This window comes from Tachyglossus aculeatus, chromosome X4, assembly GCF_015852505.1.
Source record: "Tachyglossus aculeatus isolate mTacAcu1 chromosome X4, mTacAcu1.pri, whole genome shotgun sequence".
NCBI classification, from domain to species: Eukaryota; Metazoa; Chordata; class Mammalia; order Monotremata; family Tachyglossidae; genus Tachyglossus; species Tachyglossus aculeatus.
In genome coordinates this window covers 10,932,971-10,950,390 of record NC_052098.1, presented here as the reverse complement: position 1 = coordinate 10,950,390, position 17,420 = coordinate 10,932,971, and the positions used below count along the sequence as shown (strand labels likewise).

Below are 17,420 nucleotides of genomic sequence, written 5' to 3'. Positions count from 1 at the left end.
TGAGGTTGATAGAATATCAGCAGTTTGGATCCCAGTCCCTGTCCCAGATGGGCTTACAGCCTAAGCTGGGATGGAGAACTGGTATTGAATTTCCATTTTACAGCTGAGGCCCTGAAAAGTTAAATGACTTGCCCAAGGTCATGCAGCAGCAAACAGCAGAGCAGAGATGGGTATAAAATGCCGCTGTAAGTGAAAGAGATCAATCAATCAATCAATCGTATTTATTGAGCACTTACTGTGTGCAGAGCACTGTACTAAGCGCTTGGGAAGTGCAAGTTGGCAACATATAGAGACAGTCCCTACCCAACAGTGGGCTCACAGTCTAGAAGATCATTTTGTCTCCCAACAGCTGGAGAGAGGCTGTTATGATCCGGAGGAGTAAGGCTGTACTTATCTTCAACTCATTCCTCTCGTTCAACAAGCATATTCAGTCTGTCACCAAATCCTGGCAGTTCTACCTTCACAGCATCTCTAGAATCCCCCGCTTCCTCTCCATCCAAACTGCTACCATGCTGGCCCAAGCACTGATCATATCTTGCCTTGACTACTGCATCAGCTTCCTCACTGACCTCCATGCCTCCTGTCTCTCCCCACTCCAGTCTGTATTTCACTTTGCTGCCCAGATCATTTTTCTAAAAAAAGTCCTTCCCACATGTCTCCACTCCTCAAAAACCTCCAATGTTTCCTTATCGATCTCCACATCAAACAGAAAGTCCTTACCATCAGCTTTAAAGTACTCAATCAGTTCTCCCCCGCCTATTTTACTTCATTAATCTACTACAATCTAGCCTGCACACTTCACTTCTCTACTGCCAACCTACTTATTGTACTTCAATCTCATCTCTTTGGCCGTGAACCACTCGCTCACACCCTTCCCCCAGCTCGAACTACCTTTCCCTTCACTTTGAACAGACCACCACTCTCGTGATCTCCAAAGTCCTGCCTAAATTATATCTCCTTCAGGAAATCTTCCCTGATTAAACCCTCATCCCTACCCTATTCACTCTCCATACTGGGTTGCCTATGCATTTGTGTCCATACCCCTTAAACACTTTGATACCACAACCCCGCCCCGCCACACACACACACACACACACACACATATCCATATATTCTGCTGCTTCTCTGATATGTAGTTTATTTTAACATCTGTCTTCCCCCTCTAGACTATAGGCTCCTTGAGGGCAGAGATTATATTTAGCAATTCTCTTTTACCGTACCCTTCTAAGTGCTTAGTAATTGTGGTATTAATTGTGGTATTTACTAAGCACTTACTATTTGCCAAGTATTGACCTAAGTGCTGGGGTAGACACAAGATATCCATGCCTTTCACAGGTACCTGTACCTGTCCCAAATGGGAACCACAGCCTCACAGGGAGGGAGAACGATACTGAATCCCCATTTTACAAATGAATAAACTGAGGCACAGAGAAGTGAAATGACTTGCCTAAGCTCACATGGCAGGCAAGTGGCAGAGCCAGGATTAAAACCCAGGTTTGCTGACTCCCAGGCCCGTGACCTTCCTTTCTACTAGGCCATGCTATTTCCCTTAGTACAGTGCTCTGCACACAGTAAGCACCATTGATTAATATTGAGTGATTAATTGATTTGAGGCACGAGATGAGAGGCCAGCTCAGAGTTTCTGGGAGGCCGGGGAAGGAGGCAAGGGAGAGGAGGGTGCTGAAGAAGCTTTCAGCAGGAGTTCTCCTGATCCATTCCACTTTAAACATGACATTTGCCCCCATGGTCTTCCTCATCCCTAGCTTCCATATTCAGGAATAATGGAGAGTTGACTTGATTGCCTCTGCGGGCCTCTGCAATAGTGAAATTGCCAAAGAGCTGGGTGAATGACCCAATGACTAGTTATCCCCAGTGGTTTGTTTATGTAGGAACCTTAGAAATGAATGAAGCATTCTCTTACCATTTCTGAGTGGGACTGTCTTGCCTCCTGTTTGGTCAACTCTGTCCTCCAAGCTCATATCCTGTTTACAGTAAGTCTTGTTTCCCCTCATATAGGATGGCAAGTTGTTGTTAGGGTCCCAAAGAGGTGCCTTTGGGTGATAGAGCTTGTTTCATGCAACTCAGAAGCAAATCTGATTAGAATGGATTATTTGTGGAGTACAACACTTCACTGCTTCTGTTTGTTTTCCTCTTCTGACATAGAAGAGGCCCAGACAAGCCTTGAATAGGTTTTCTAGCTGCATTAGTACTACACCGGTGTCTCAGTTGTGCATATCATTTCCTCTCCTCTATTTTTACAGTGGCAAAAACAGGATGTTTGAGGTCATTGGAGAAACTCTGGAGAAAGATTTCCCCTCTTGGTTGGCGAAAATCTTAAGCAAGGCCTCAAACCCCGGACTCATCATTGCCATCATACTGCTTATGGTGTATGTGTCTGTACTCATCTTTTTTGGTCTTCACCCTCGCCGTCCCAAACCCCATCTCCCCCCACCACCTCCGACTCCCTCAAAGTTCTTTGGGGTTACTTTGAAACCTTACCAAGCTCAGCACTGATTATCCTGGGGGGAGAGGCTGGAAGAATCAATCCCTGAGCCATTTTCTTTGTCATAATGTAAACAAAGGGCAAATCTCTCTCCCTCATCTTTCCTTTTCATTTCAGGATTTAATGATTTGTTACCAAGAGACCAAAGTGGTCATCATTAAAGACCTAACTTTGGGATCTCTGAAAATTAGTCATTTCTCCAATCACTGCACTGAGTTCACCACTCAAAAGAGGCGGAAAAAATAGCAGTGAATTTGCTCTTGTTTTATAATATGCTTCTTTCTTTTTTTAACAAGTAAATTCTGTGGAACATCCATGTTAATGAAATGTAACTCTGGGAAATTATGTCCTTAACTACCATAACAACCAAAGAGAAGGCTTTAATGCAGAAAGTGATTTTTCCTTTCCGGTTGGCGTGCTTCACTAGCTCAAGCACTTTCTTCTCTCCTGTGAAGAGCCCCTTAATTGAACTGTCAAAATGCTGGTATTAATAAGAAAAGGGGGCAGAGTGAAAGCCCTAGTCTCCATATTAACACATTACCCAGCTGAGAAAAAGCTAGTTCAAACGATAGAAGTGTAAAAAGGATTGTGTTCGACAGATAGAAAAATGACATACCAAGCTGCATTGTTTTCCTTTCAATTTAGTTTGACAATCTATTATCTCAATGCTACTGCCAAGGGACAGAAGTTATCCAACCTGGAGCTAAAGAAGAAGATGAAAATGGTAGGATATCATTAATTGCATGAAAATGCTACCTCTTGTTGCTTTCAAACACTAGAAGAGAAACAGCCATTTAAAGACTAAGTCTTGCCTTTTGTCCTTCTTTATTATAGCAAGCAGAGGAGAACAAACTGAGAAACAAAAAAATGGCAGCTGCAAGAGCAAAAGCAGCACAAGGTAGGGAAAAATCATATGGCTGGGTATTTTCTGCAAATAGATTAGATTGCTTCTCCCCTCTGTTTCCAGGAGGCAGATTGGTAAAACCTTCTACTAACAGCAGCCTGAGGGCCATTAGTGGTATGTCAGAAATGCCTAGTGACTCTTGCTGCTTTCTCTCACCATTTCTGGGGCTCTTGGTTCCCTTCTGGGATAAGGGAAAGGGATTAATTAGGACTCAGTGAGGGAAAAATGAATAAAGCTGAAAACATTCAAGAACTGGCAACCTCAAAGTAAGTAATGATAAACTCCAAACATAAAAATTGCCTGAGAATAACCTGCATTAACAAAGAGTCTATGTAGGCACGGCAATCAACCAGTCAATCAGTGCTTTTGAGGTGACCTCATTCGCTCCCACGGCTTCAACTATCATCTCTACGCTGATGACACCCAGATCTACATCTCTGCCCCTGCTCTCTCCCCCTCCCTCCAGGCTCGCATTTCCTCCTGCCTTCAGGACATCTCCATCTGGATGTCTGCCCGCCGCCTAAAGCTCAACATGTCGAAGACTGAGCTCCTTGTCTTCCCTCCCAAACCTTGTCCTCTCCCTGACTCTCCCATCTCTGTTGACGGCACTACCATCCTTCCCGTCTCACAAGCCCGCAACCTTGGTGTCATCCTCGACTCCGCTCTCTCATTCACCCCTCACATCCAAGCCGTCACCAAAACCTGCCGGTCTCAGCTCCGCAACATTGCCAAGATCCGCCCTTTCCTCTCCATCCAAACTGCTACCCTGCTCATTCAAGCTCTCATCCTATCCCGTCTGGACTACTGCACCAGCCTTCTCTCTGATCTCCCATCCTCGTGTCTCTCTCCACTTCAATCCATACTTCATGCTGCTGCCCGGATTATCTTTGTCCAGAAACGCTCTGGGCATATTACTCCCCTCCTCAAAAACCTCCAATGGCTGCCAATCAATCTGCGCATCAGGCAGAAACTCCTCACCCTGGGCTTCAAGGCTGTCCATCACCTCACCCCCTCCTACCTCACCTCCCTTCTCTCCTTCTACTGCCCAGCCCGCACCCTCTGCTCCTCCACCGCTAATCTCCTCACTGTACCTCGTTCTCGCCTGTCCCGCCATCGACCCCCGGCCCACGTCATCCCCCGGGCCTGGAATGCCCTCCCTCTGCCCCTCCGCCAAGCTAGCTCTCTTCCTCCCTTCAAGGCCCTGCTGAGAGCTCACCTCCTCCAGGAGGCCTTCCCAGACTGAGCCCCTTCCTTCCTCTCCCCCTCGTCCCCCTCTCCATCCCCCCATCTTACCTCCTTCCCTTCCCCACAGCACCTGTATATATGTATATATGGTTGCACATATTTATTACTCTATTTATTTATTTATTTTACTTGTACATTTCTATCCTATTTATTTTATTTTGTTGGTATATTTGGTTTTGTTCTCTGTCTCCCCCTTTTAGACTGTGAGCCCACTGTTGGGTAGGGACTGTCTCTATGTGTTGCCAATTTGTACTTCCCAAGCACTTAGTACAGTGCTCTGCACATAGTAAGCGCTCAATAAATATGATTGATTGATTGATTGATTGCTTTGATTTGAGTGCATTTTGCACAGAGCACTGTATTAAGCACTTGGGAGAGTACAATACAACAGTTCTTAGACTGCCCACAAGGAGCTTACAGTTTAGAACAGGCGCTCAATAGTGTTTATTGAGCACTTACTGTTTGTAGCCAATAGTATGCACATTATTATTTAAATATACTTATTGCCTGAAAGGAGTTCATACCCGAGAATGGGGACATTATGAAAATCCTTGAGAAGGGTTTGGGACAACAGGTAATGGGTTTTATTTTCTATCCTACCACTGAAAAGTCTTTCTTAAATCCCTTTACCTCATTAGATTGTAAGTGCCTGTTGCACTAAACATCTGTTGAACTCTCCCAGGCACTTAGTACAGTGTTTCACACTCAGCGGGTACTCAGTAAATACCACTGATTCAGTTTTTCCACCTGTAAAAAAGCACTTACACTTTTAAGATCAAATGTCCCTAGATGTTTTTATTTGGGAAGAACTTTGAGGACCTCATTAGAAAGCCACAGTGTAAGGTCTGCCCCAGTTCTCTCTCATTTGTCCCCTTTTCGCATCCCTTCTGGGAGGCTAATATTCCATTCCTAACCTCAATTCAACCTTTCCTCTGCCTTTTCCTTTTCCACAGAAGAGCAGGAAGAGTTCCTTTACTTAGAACTGAATGAATTCAATGACTGACAGGGGCAAGAGCAATAATCATGTTTCCTTTAATGTTGTCTTGTCCCTTCCTGGGATGTGGATATTCCACAACAATATGACATTGATATTTAAGACAGTGGGAGCAGAGAGGTTTGAGGGCTGGAGTCTAATGCTGTGCAAGACAGATGCAAAAACTGGGTAATTCTCAACTTTTCTCATGCACCTTTCAGGATTCAGTCTTTCCAACATCTCTCCTGGCATGTGTGTGTGTGTCTCCCCTTCTTTCCTCAGTCTCCCCCGCACTTCAAGGCGAGGGAGTATAGCCCTTTTTCCTCCCTCTCCTCTGCCCATTAAGAAAGTGTTTAAGATTATTCTTTAAGTGCCTAGGGTTTTCTCCACCTCATTTGGGCACCCAGAGACCTTTGGTCATAGCCCTGTGGGGCCATCTTGATAAATTACCTCTAGGCCATATGATTTTTCTGTAAATGTCAATGTGTGGGTGGTGGTGAAAAATCCCTGAAATAATTCTTAGCCTGTAGGAAAGTATATGTGGCTCAAGAGATGTGGAAAACTCACTTTTGACTCTTTCACAACGATCTCGCTCTCTCCAGATAATTTTCCTTCATTATCCCTGCTGGACACCTTGGACATTTTTTCCTTATGGATTCCCTAAAGACAGATGAATTCTCAAGTGTTTTTATCAGCAGTTTCAAGAGGGGTTAAGATAAATTCATGGACAAGCAATGTATAATGGGTCCCTAGAGAAAAGCTTAGGGTTGTAGAGGGAAAGGTTAGGGATGTTGACTGATAGATCGCTGAACACAAAGATCTACATTAAGGAGGGTAAGAAATGGCTGCTATTGTCGAATACAGAAATCCAGCCTGGATGGACCATTGGCCTAGCCCAGTAATGACGTTGCTTGTGTTCTTATGGGATGCAATTTAATTCCTTAGAGAATTTCTACAGTCCTGACATTGTCTTTGCCACAGCGGGGAGATCCCTTCTCCCCTCCTTAACTTCCATCTTCAACTGCTCACTCTCCACTGGTTCCTTCCCCTCTGCCTTCAAACATGCCCACATCTCTCCCATCCTAAAAAAAACCCTCTCTTGACCCCACCTCACCTTCTAGTTATCGCCCCATATCCCTCCTACCATTCCTTTCCAAACTCCTTGAACGAGTTGTCTACACACGCTGCCTCGAATTCCTCAACACCAACACTCTCCTCGACCCCCTCCAGTCTGGCTTCCGTCCCCTACATTCCACGGAAACTGCCCTCTCAAAGGTCACCAATGACCTCCTGCTTGCCAAATCCAACAGCTCATACTCTATCTTAATCCTCCTCGACCTCTCAGTTGCCTTCGACACTGTGGACCACCCCCTTCTCCTCAACAATCTATCCAACCTTGGCTTCACAGACTCCATCCTCTCCTGGTTCTCCTCAGTTCATTCTCAGTCTCTTTTGCAGGCTCCTCCTCCCCCTCCCATCCCCTTACTGTAGGGGTTCCCCAAGGTTCAGTTCTTGGTCCCCTTCTGTTCTCGATGTACACTCACTCCCTTGGTGACCTCATTCACTCCCACTGCTTCAACTATCATCTCTATGCTGATGACACCCAAATCTACACCTCTGCCCCTGCTCTCTCCCCCTCCCTCCAGGCTCGCATCTCCTCCTGCCTTCAGGACATCTCCATCTGGAAGTCTGCCCACCACCTAAAACTCAACATGTCCAAGATTGAACTCCTTGTCTTCCCTCCCAAACCCTGCCCTCTCCCTGACTTTCCCATCACTGTTGACGGCACTACCATTCTTCCCGTCTCACAAGCCCGCAAACTTGGTGTCATCCTCGACTCCGCTCTCTCATTCACCCCTCACATCCAAGCCGTCACCAAAACCTGCCGGTCTCAGCTCCGCAACATTGCCAAGATCCGCCCATTCCTCTCCATCCAAACCGCTACCCTGCTCGTTCAAGCTCTCATCCTATCCCATCTGGACTACTGCATCAGCCTTCTCTCTGATCTCCCATCCTCGTGTCTCTTCCCTCTTCAATCTATACTTCATGCTGCTGCCCGGATTGTCTTTGTCCAGAAACGCTCTGGGCATGTTACTCCCCCTCAAAAATCTCCAGTGGCTACCATTCAATCTGTGCATCAGGCAGAAACTCCTCACCCTCGGCTTCAAGGCTCTTCATCACCTCACCCCCTCCTACCTCACCTCCCTTCTCTCCTTCTACAGCCCACCCCGCACCCTCCGCTCCTCTGCCGCTAAACTCCTCACCGTGCCTCGTTCTCGCCTGTCCCACCGTCGGCCCCCGGCCCACGTCATCCCCCAGGCCTGGAATGCCCTCCCTCCGCACATCCACCAAGCTAGCTCTCTTCCTCCCTTCAAGGCCCTACTGAAAGCTCACCTCCTCCAGGAGGCCTTGTCAGACTGAGCCCCCTCCTTCCTCTCCCCCTCACCCCCCTCCACCCCCCCATCTTACCTCCTTCCCTTCCCCACAGCACCTGTATATATGTATATATGTTTGTACATATTTATTACTCTATTTATTTATTTTACTTGTACATATCTATTCTAATTATTTTATTTTGTTAATATGTTTGGTTTTTTCTCTGTCTCCCCCTTCTAGACTGTGAGCCCACTGTTGGGTAGGGACTGTCTCTATATGTTGCCAACTTGTACTTCCCAAGCACTTAGTACAGTGCTCTGCACACAGTAAGCGCTCAATAAATACAATTGATTGATTGATTGATTGATTGATCTAAAGATAGACTCAGTCTTCTTAACAGCTGAGGGGACCCAACAAGGATTTCCTCATAGTTCCCTCAGGGTCCCAGCAGCTAGCACAACTCTCCAACACTGAAAGGTTTCTTGAGCTCCTGGGGAAAATATTTGCATGGGAAGTCTTTCTGGATAGCCTGCTTAATAAGAAACCCCCCATGGAGGTGGCTGTCAGCTGTAGTGTGAAAGATGACATCAAAGGCTTCAGCTTGGCAAAGGGGAATAAAAGGTTTGTTGGCCCTAGTGGTGCCTGAGATACATCTGTTGATGGAATTCTGCCTCTCTGACAGCTAAGGACCCGACACTGGTGGCAGGCAGGTATTTGAATGGCATAGTAATGATGGGGACAGAGCCAACAAGTCAGAGTGGTGAAATCAACCTCGTGGAAACCAGTGAAGAAGAAACTGTGTCACTCACTTTGAATTCCTCACAATGAAGTGAGCTAGGCTCAGTGAGAAGCTAAAAGCGACAATTTGCACTTTAGTCCTTTCTGGAAAGTTGACAGTTTAAGCAGCCTTGTAGGCTACTTGGAGAATACCTTGGACAGTCACCATCAACCAAAGGGTCATAGATGCCAGTCACCTCCATGAGAGTGATGAGGCTGCCCCCACAGGGCTCTAGCTCTGGGCGTGATCACAGATTTTTGAGGTTGGATTCCCTGTTGACTCACCCCAGGAATTCGACAAGACCTGAGACCATCTGATCAGGTCTGAAAAGAGCCAAGAGTTACTGAGTGGGGCTGAAAAGATCCTCTATTTATGTTTTGACACACCCATGCCCCTGCTTACTCCCTCCCTAAAATCCCCTTCCCCTTTTTGCACTCATACTCAAAAGGAATAATAGAACTTGGGGATGAGACATCCCTGTGAGTGATCCCAATGCCACTAAGGAACTGAAAAAAAGTAATGGAATGTACCTGAAAGAATGCCGCTCTATGATCAGTGGAAGAATTGCTTGGTGATGAGATATGCTGTTTTTCAGGGCTCCATGGACAAAGAGCAGAGTTTCTAAAGCATTAAGATCAGTCAATCAATCAATCAATCATATTTATTGAGCACCTACTGTGTGCAGAGCACTGTACTAAGCGCTTAAGAAGTACAAGTTGGCAACATATAGAGACAGTCCCTACCCAACAGTGGGCTCTATGCCAATTTTTGTGGCTTAGTGGAAAGAGCATGGGCTTGGAAGTCAGAGGTCATAGGTTCTAATCCTGACTCTGCCACTTGTCAGATGTGTGACTTTGGGCAAGTCACTTAACTTTCTCTGTGCCTCCGTTATCTCTCCTGTAAAATGGGGATTAAGACTGTGAGCCCCACATGGGACAACCTGATAATCTTGTATCTACCCCAGTGCTTAGAACAGTGCTTGGCACATAGTAAGTGCTTAACAAATACCATCATCATTATTTGATGTGGAAACAAATAATCCTTCCCCTGCCTTTCTCCTCGATTCTCACCTCTCTTCTACGTGTTCTGCATGTCCTTTCCCTCTCTGTCTCCCTCTAGGGCTTGGCCACTGCTCCCATTCATTCATTCAATTGTATTTATTGAGCGTTAACTGTGTGCAGAGCACTATACTAAGCATCCCATCTCTATATGCATCTTTGTTTTTGCTCCTGTGTCTCCCTTTCATTTTTCTTTTATTGGGCCTCTTCCCTTCCTCCCTATCTGCCGTGTGACCCTGGACAAGTCACTTGACTTTTCTGTGCCTCAGTCACTTCACTTGTAAAATGGGAATTGAGACTGTGAACCCCACTGTGTCCAGCCTGATTTGCTTGTATCAACCCCAGCACTTAGTATAGTTCCTGGCACATAGTAAGTACTTTACAAATACCATTATTATTATTATTATCCCCCACTTAGAGGCTGTTGAGCTTTGTGATTGCACATTCCTGTCCTGTTCCTGTCCTTTTTTCAGGCTAATAATAATAATAGTAATAATAGCTATGGTATTTGTTAAGCACTTACTATATGTAAAGCACTGTACTAAGTGCTGGACTTGTACAATATAAACTGATCAGACACAATCTATGTCCGGCATGGGGCTCCCAGTCTAAGGGGAAGGGAGAATGGGTATTTATCCCTATATTACAGATGAAGAAACTGAGGCACAGAGAAGTTAACTGACTTGCCCAGAGTCACACAGCAAGGAAGTAACAAAACCAGGATTAGAATCCAGGTTCTCTGACTCCCCAAGGAAGATGTTGGCACCAGAGTACTCATTTCCTACTCTACTCTTCTGGTCTGGGACTCATCCTTTCTTCCTTCTTCTCCATCTCAACAGAGCCCAAGAGGAACATTTAAGTAAGGGAGGTCAGGGTTATGAGAAACAGCAAAATGGTTGCCTCAGCTTTCACCAGGCACATATCAGCAGCAGGGTCTTCTTTATCACTGGGCCATTTCAAAGCAATTCTGAAGCTTTTCTGCACAAAGGGAAAACCATTCACCAGCAGTAGGAGTTAGAAGACCTCCCTGTCTCCGCTACCCTTTTGTTGGAGGAGTTTAAATAATAACGGGGGTATTTGTTAAGCACTTATTGTGTGTCCTGCACTGTTCTAAGGGTTGAGGTAGATACATGCTAATTAGGTCAGACACACACCCTGTCCCACATAAAATGTGGGTATTTCTCTCCTCTTCTCATTCCTGTTCTAATGAAAGGACAGAAGGTTTGTTCACTGACTGTCATTCCCTGGTCCTGGCACAACATTAAGAATGACACTTCTTTACTAATTTAAAGAGGCTGCTGTGAGTTGTGTCCATATATCCAAGAAGACATTTGTCCTGCATATGGTAAGAAGATACAGGTTCATAATGCCCTTCTCAAGTGCCACTTATTTAACCAAAAAGGTTCAATTCTTTATTTTTTTTAACAGGTGGAGGAGACTCATAGACCTCATTATGGGTCATCTTGGAGCCCAAGAAACACTTCAGGCTCTGCTCATTAGGAATGATTAGTTGTCTGGATATCTGGTGGACACTATGAGAAAATCTGTTTTTGTCTTGGCTTTCCTGAACCTTTCGACTGCCTCACAGACCAGCTTTTGGCCCACCCAAACTGTGATCCGCAAAAATTACACTAGGCCATTGGCTTTTCAGCAGTGATTGGCTCCTCTAATTCACCCTCTTCTGCCCGCTGTAGCCTCTTTACCTGCTTGCCTGAAATCCTGGAACTAACCATCTTTTGCCTGAACCATAGGGTTCAATGGAAGGGACGATGGAACAATGCAAAATCATTGATTTGCATTGAAATTTAGTTGAAACATGTGACTGGGTGAAACTCCTGCATTTGATTTTTTTTCTTTCCTCAGAAGTTGCTCTCTGGGATAGGTGGGATTGGGAACATTGCTATTTTTTTTCAGGCCTTACTAATTGATAACCAATTCATTCACTGGCTCACTGGCCCTAAAAACAATAGAGCTTAATTGTAGAGTCTTTCTGGTAGAAATTGATAAAATCGAGAACACTTGATCAGTCATGATGCATAAGGCACAGATTATAATGGAAAAAAAAGGAAAGGTATAAAGCAAGTCCAAGATGCTAATAGTAACTAAACCCACAGTTTGTTCATTTTAATGTGTTCAGGAAGAAATGATGCTGTCTACTGTGTCAATGTAATTCTCAATGTGTAAATATTTTTTTGTCAAGATTAAGAAAAAAAATAAACCTTTTTTGGCTTTAATTTCTGGAAGTGATCCAGTATTATCATTTTTTAAACTGAGAGCACTAGTAGGCTTCAGATAACAGTTTAAAAGGCAGAATGGAACAGTTTGACTTATAGTTAATTTAGAATGATAAAAACATCCTGCTGCTTGAATAAAAAATTGTCATCATGGTGTAATTAATCTGTTATCTCTGTCTGGAGGGGTACAGACAAGTAGATCTTGCACTGGAAGGGAAGCCAGAAGAACTGGGTTTGATTTCTAGCTCTGCCACGGAGGCGCTATGTGGTATGAGACAAGACACGCACCTGCTCTGTTCCTCAGTGGATTCATTTTTGCATAAGGTCTGTGAGAATTAATGAAAAAAATGCCTGTCGAGTGTGTTGAGCTCTTGAGAGAAACATACTCTCGAAATTCATGGTCGTAATACAATGTATCCACTAATGGCACCTAGATGAATGGTACTAATGAATGCGTTTTTTAATTATACGATTTTATTCCTTCAGTAATTTAAACAATTTGAGTCAGACTCCCCAGTTCTAAACTAGGCCCTGGAGTTAAGTTAAACTAGGGCTGCCAGACACCCCATCTATACCAGATTTCCACTAGACTTGAGCTCCTTGTGGGCAGGGATCGAGGATACCAACTGTACTGCATTTTACTCTCCCAAGCACTTAGCACAGCGATTTGCACACAGTAAACAGTCAATAAATACATTTGATTGACTGTTGCCTTCTTCTGTTTACCAAGAAAGATGTGCCAATAGCAAACACCCAATTATCCTGTATCTGAGTGATCACACCCCATATTCCCCTGGAGTGGAACGCAGGGGGAGCCAGCCTGCAGCTTGTGTCCCCTTTCTCAAAATACACTTGGAAACCTTAATTAAGTTAGGCCCCCTTACAAGAGCTTGTGAGATGGCTTCAGTGACCACCCCTCCCTCCCCCAACTCCTACCACTCAGGATGGCACTAGATGCCCCAAACTGACTTAGGACCCAGATATGTTTGGATGCTTGGGCAACTGGAATAAAAGGGTCAGGGAAGGAAGGGTGGGGGGTGGGGGTGGTGGTGTGTGTGTGTGTGTGTGTGTGTAGTATGGGATATTACTAAATAAGATGTTGGTTGTTTTGCCTGGATGTGGTGTCCACTGTGAGTGTGCCATGTTACTTTCCATCCACTAAGGCAATTCCTACTCCTCAGAATTTCCTTCTCATTCCCTTGGCAGCCCAATTTTGGACCTTTCCTAAAGGTTGGCTTGCCTAAATTACCCAAGATGACCATCGTTTGACTTTCTGTTTCACTTTGACTGTGTCAAACTGTAGTTTCTTAATATAAGCTGAGTACTCACGTGTCTAGAACAAACTGCATGTCATTTTAAATGAGACTCTGAGTAGATGTCACATACTCTTCAACGATCACTTCATAATGACAAATCTGAGGCTGTCCTATCCTCATATTGAATCCACTAGGAGCAAGATGGGTAAGGCATATTTTTTCCACACAATCCAGCCTGGTTTGTTGAGGAACATCAAGTTGGGTTAGTGGAAATGAGGTGGAGGATCCATGTTAGTGTGTCCTTGTTCATGAATCAAGACAGGCCTGGGGAAAGGGACGATCGATTGCTACCTGAGGTTCCAGAACCCTGGTGGCCCTACCACTTCCCGAGCTCCTGGAATCCCAGGAACTTAGAGCTACCCTACCTGGACTCTGAAGACAGCCTTGAGTCAGTCTGAAAATCAGCTTGGCGGCAATCGGAGCAAACGGAGACTGGAGGAATGACCAAGCCTCCGAAACCCCTCATGGGTCTACGGTGGCTCTTGCAATGAACTTAGAGGTGAGACTTGTGATACGTGCCTCTCTAATTATTGCCTCCACACCACCATCCAAACACCAAGCATTTATCCAGCACCAGGCATCAGGGATATACTATACAGAATCGTATTCAAATAGCAATTTCTACTGACCATTCAGTAGGAAATACCAGTTTGAGAAAGCACCAATTCTCTTTTTGGCTCCAATAGCAATGTGATAGGTGCCACTCAGAATATTCCTGGGCCATGATCCCTGTCCTCTAGAGCTTTCTCTCTAAGAAGTATAGCATTTGCTCCCACACAGTCTGCCCACATTTCAACATGTAAATTCTACATGGAATCTCTGCTGATGATTTTAAAAGTCAGTTTTACATTCTTGCCTCCTTTCCTGCTATGAATTGCTGTGTTGAAATGCTGCGGTTGTATTGTAGCCTCATGAACCATTCCTTGTTCATATCCATGCAAATTGAAAGGCATTGCTTAGGCCACCAGAGGTTAATCAATGCAAATGCTTTCTTTCTATGGCTAAAAATTCTGTTTCCTGTTTGAAAGGCATTAAATTCAAATTCCTCTAAGGTGGATTTTTTTCAATTAATTCTTCATATTATTTTGTTTTGGGGTCAAGTGGAGCTCATTATTTCAACAATTGTGGCTACTATTCAAAAGCCTTTCATTTCATAGATATGGTTAAACTCATTTTGTTTCAGAAGCAAAACTTTATATGCTGCATTAAATCTGATAGGAATGGTAAGGAATGTTGGATTAGTGAAATTTGTAACGCAGGAAGATTTTGGTCATGAAGTAGTACTCTGAACTTTGTATTCATTCTGGTTCTATTGGAACCATCAGAGCTTTCAGCATTCTTATCATAGCTAGATTTATTGTCAGAATTATTAATCAAAAATCTCACAGCCTAGAAGATTAGAACTATGCATTTATATCTTATTCATGTTAATGTGTACAAAAAATTCTACTCACATTTTAATATTGCATTTTTGAAGTAAAAAAGCACAACTCTCAAAAATACCCTTGTACCAAAATGGATCTAGATCAAACCCCTTCTGGATCTGTAGATTTTCCAGAGAAACTAACCAATCTTCTGGAGGGAAAGGTCTTTACTATTCCCTTCACAATTCCAATCTATTACAGTAATTGATTTTAATATCTATCTCTCCCACTAGATTGTAAGCTCCTGGAGGCCAGGGATCATGTCCACCAACTGAATTGCATCGTATTCTCCCAACCACTTAGTACAGTGCTCTGCACACAGTAAGCACTTGCTTGCTCGCTTGCTTGATTGGTTGATTGATTAACTCTCATCTGGGCTTTGAGGGGCACAAAACAAAAAGAGAAAGCAAGATGCCAAAGACTCCTGCTTCGGATGATCAGGGGTGTATTTCTCTGGAGGGATATTTCTGGAAAAATTGGATTCTAGTAAAATTGATTTTGCTACTGCTGACGCACAACAGTAAATCCACGATGCACTGGAGTTGCCATTTTGAATACCAGCAATGATGAGTGATCCATTTAGTCAGTTTTGGGGTGTTTGGCCCAACCTGGCCCAAACCCAGTTGGGTTTAACTTGATGCCAGACCAACCAACCCTGCAGTTTTGACTCCTCTAGGACCTGCAAGCTGCCCTGGAGTCAATTCAGAGCTCAACCAGATGGTCCAGTGATGGGGTGAGTGGAGGAAGACAGGGATGCCAGCATTCTCTGGCAGTAGTTATGAACTGGGCAGACCTCCACCACACGGAAGTGTCTCCGTGAGCTCAAGTGAGAATAGAATTCTGAATAGTGGGGAGAAAAAGAAAAAAAACCCACCCAAAAAACCTGGTTTCCAGTTCTATTTGAGAGCTTGAAACTCAAGGCTGTTAGCATTTGCACCCTCAAGAAACAAATGGAATCTATTCACTTTCTTTTTTTCCCTTCAAACTGCAGTGCACTTCACTCCAGGGAGACATGTCTGGCCATCACTTTATTTTAAAAGTGTGATACTCATATTGAAAGTTGCGGAAGAGCACTGAAAGGGTCACGAGGATTGGAGTGGCACAATTCTTAGAAGCTATTTTTGAGTGAGGTGAGCCTGTGTCTGCCCATGGCCCTTCCCTTACACCCTTTCCTTCCCTCTTACTCCTGCTGCACAGCTGAGAGGGCGCCTCTGAAGGCCATATGGTTGTGAAAGGGTGGGGTGGGATTTGGATGGAGCCAGAATTAAAAGGTTTAGGTGCTACCAATGATACATGAATTGTATCCCTCCTGAGGATTATTACCTATCAGACAACGCATGGCTAAGACTGAACTTCTTTCTTGCAAAAATGTAAAAGAGAACTGCTTCCATGCTACTCACCCCCACTTTTATTTATTTCTTGATGGACTGAGTTAGTAGTTTTTGTTAAATTCTTACTATGTGCCACGCACTGCACTAGGTGCTGGGGTGGATACAAGACACAACATCTGGCCCTGGTGCCTAACTTTCCCAATGTGTTTAGAAAAATGGGGGCACAGGCTGAGGTTTGGCATCACTCACAGGGTGTTCCTCATGACAACCAACCGCTTCATGGCCCCTGAGGCCTAGACTGCAAACCTCTTTTGGGCAGGGATCGTACCTACCTACTCTTTTGTGCCGTACTTTCCCAAGCTCTTAGTACTGTGCCCTGCACACAGTAAGTGCTTAATAAATCCCTTTCTAGACTGTGAGCCCGTTGTTGGGTAGGGACCATCTCTATATGTTGCCAACTTGTACGTCCCAAGCACTTAGTTACAGTGCTCTGCACACAGTAAGCACTCAATAAATATTATTGAATGAATGAATGAATTGGTTGATTGATTAATAGCCTTTTATGAGGCACTTGTGTCTTCCTGAACCCTCGGGTCCTTACTTAGCAATTTGATATATTGGCTGGGAATCATTGACAATGAAAGATGCTTTAGAAAGAGCTAACAATGTGAGCCTGTTGTTGGATAGGGACTGTCTCTATATGTTGCCAACTTGTACTTCCCAAGCGCTTAGCACAGTGCTCTGCACACAGTAAGTGCTCAATAAATACGATTGAATGAATGAATGAATGGGCATTCAGAAGGAGATCTTCTTAATGAGCTTCTCTGGCTTGGCCATTTGGCTCCCTGATATCCACTCTGCAGGATCTCCTGCAGTCCTGATATGATGATTCCCGCTTCGGGTAGATCTGTGAGAAGGAATCTTCCATGAGGAGACTTCTGCTTTAGGCATAGTGCTTTGGGATGGTGAGCAGGAACCATATTGCTAAGCTTGAGCAAATGTGTTTCCAAACTGTTCATCCAGGCAGTCCAATGGCAGGGAACAGTATTAATCCACCTTTTTGTGCTATCAACCCCTCATCTTGACCATTTTTACACCCCAATCTACCCGAAAACTGCTATTCCATCATTTTCTCTGCCATGCGTAAATCATTAGACTTTTGGGGGTTAAATACATCGTGTGGAGTGTTGTTAAATGGGGGTCTTTCTGTATCTTCCTGTAAGAAACTCTGTACAGTACTGCTGTACACTGCCAAATTGGATCATATTCTGTCATTGA

General features: G+C 44.4%; 1 protein-coding gene across 1 annotated transcript in view; it reads left to right on the top strand.

The window, feature by feature from the left end:
- Nucleotides 1-12,009, top strand: part of TMC1 (transmembrane channel like 1) — a 354,777-nt gene extending 342,768 nt beyond the window's left edge. Inside the window, exons 20-23 of the mRNA XM_038769999.1 lie at nucleotides 2,262-2,387; nucleotides 3,149-3,227; nucleotides 3,338-3,401; nucleotides 11,266-12,009. Of these exons, the coding sequence (XP_038625927.1) occupies nucleotides 2,262-2,387; nucleotides 3,149-3,227; nucleotides 3,338-3,401; nucleotides 11,266-11,282 (286 nt within the window). The 3' untranslated portion in view covers nucleotides 11,283-12,009. The remainder of the gene's footprint in view (nucleotides 1-2,261; nucleotides 2,388-3,148; nucleotides 3,228-3,337; nucleotides 3,402-11,265) is intronic.
- Nucleotides 12,010-17,420: the final 5,411 nt, after the last annotated feature.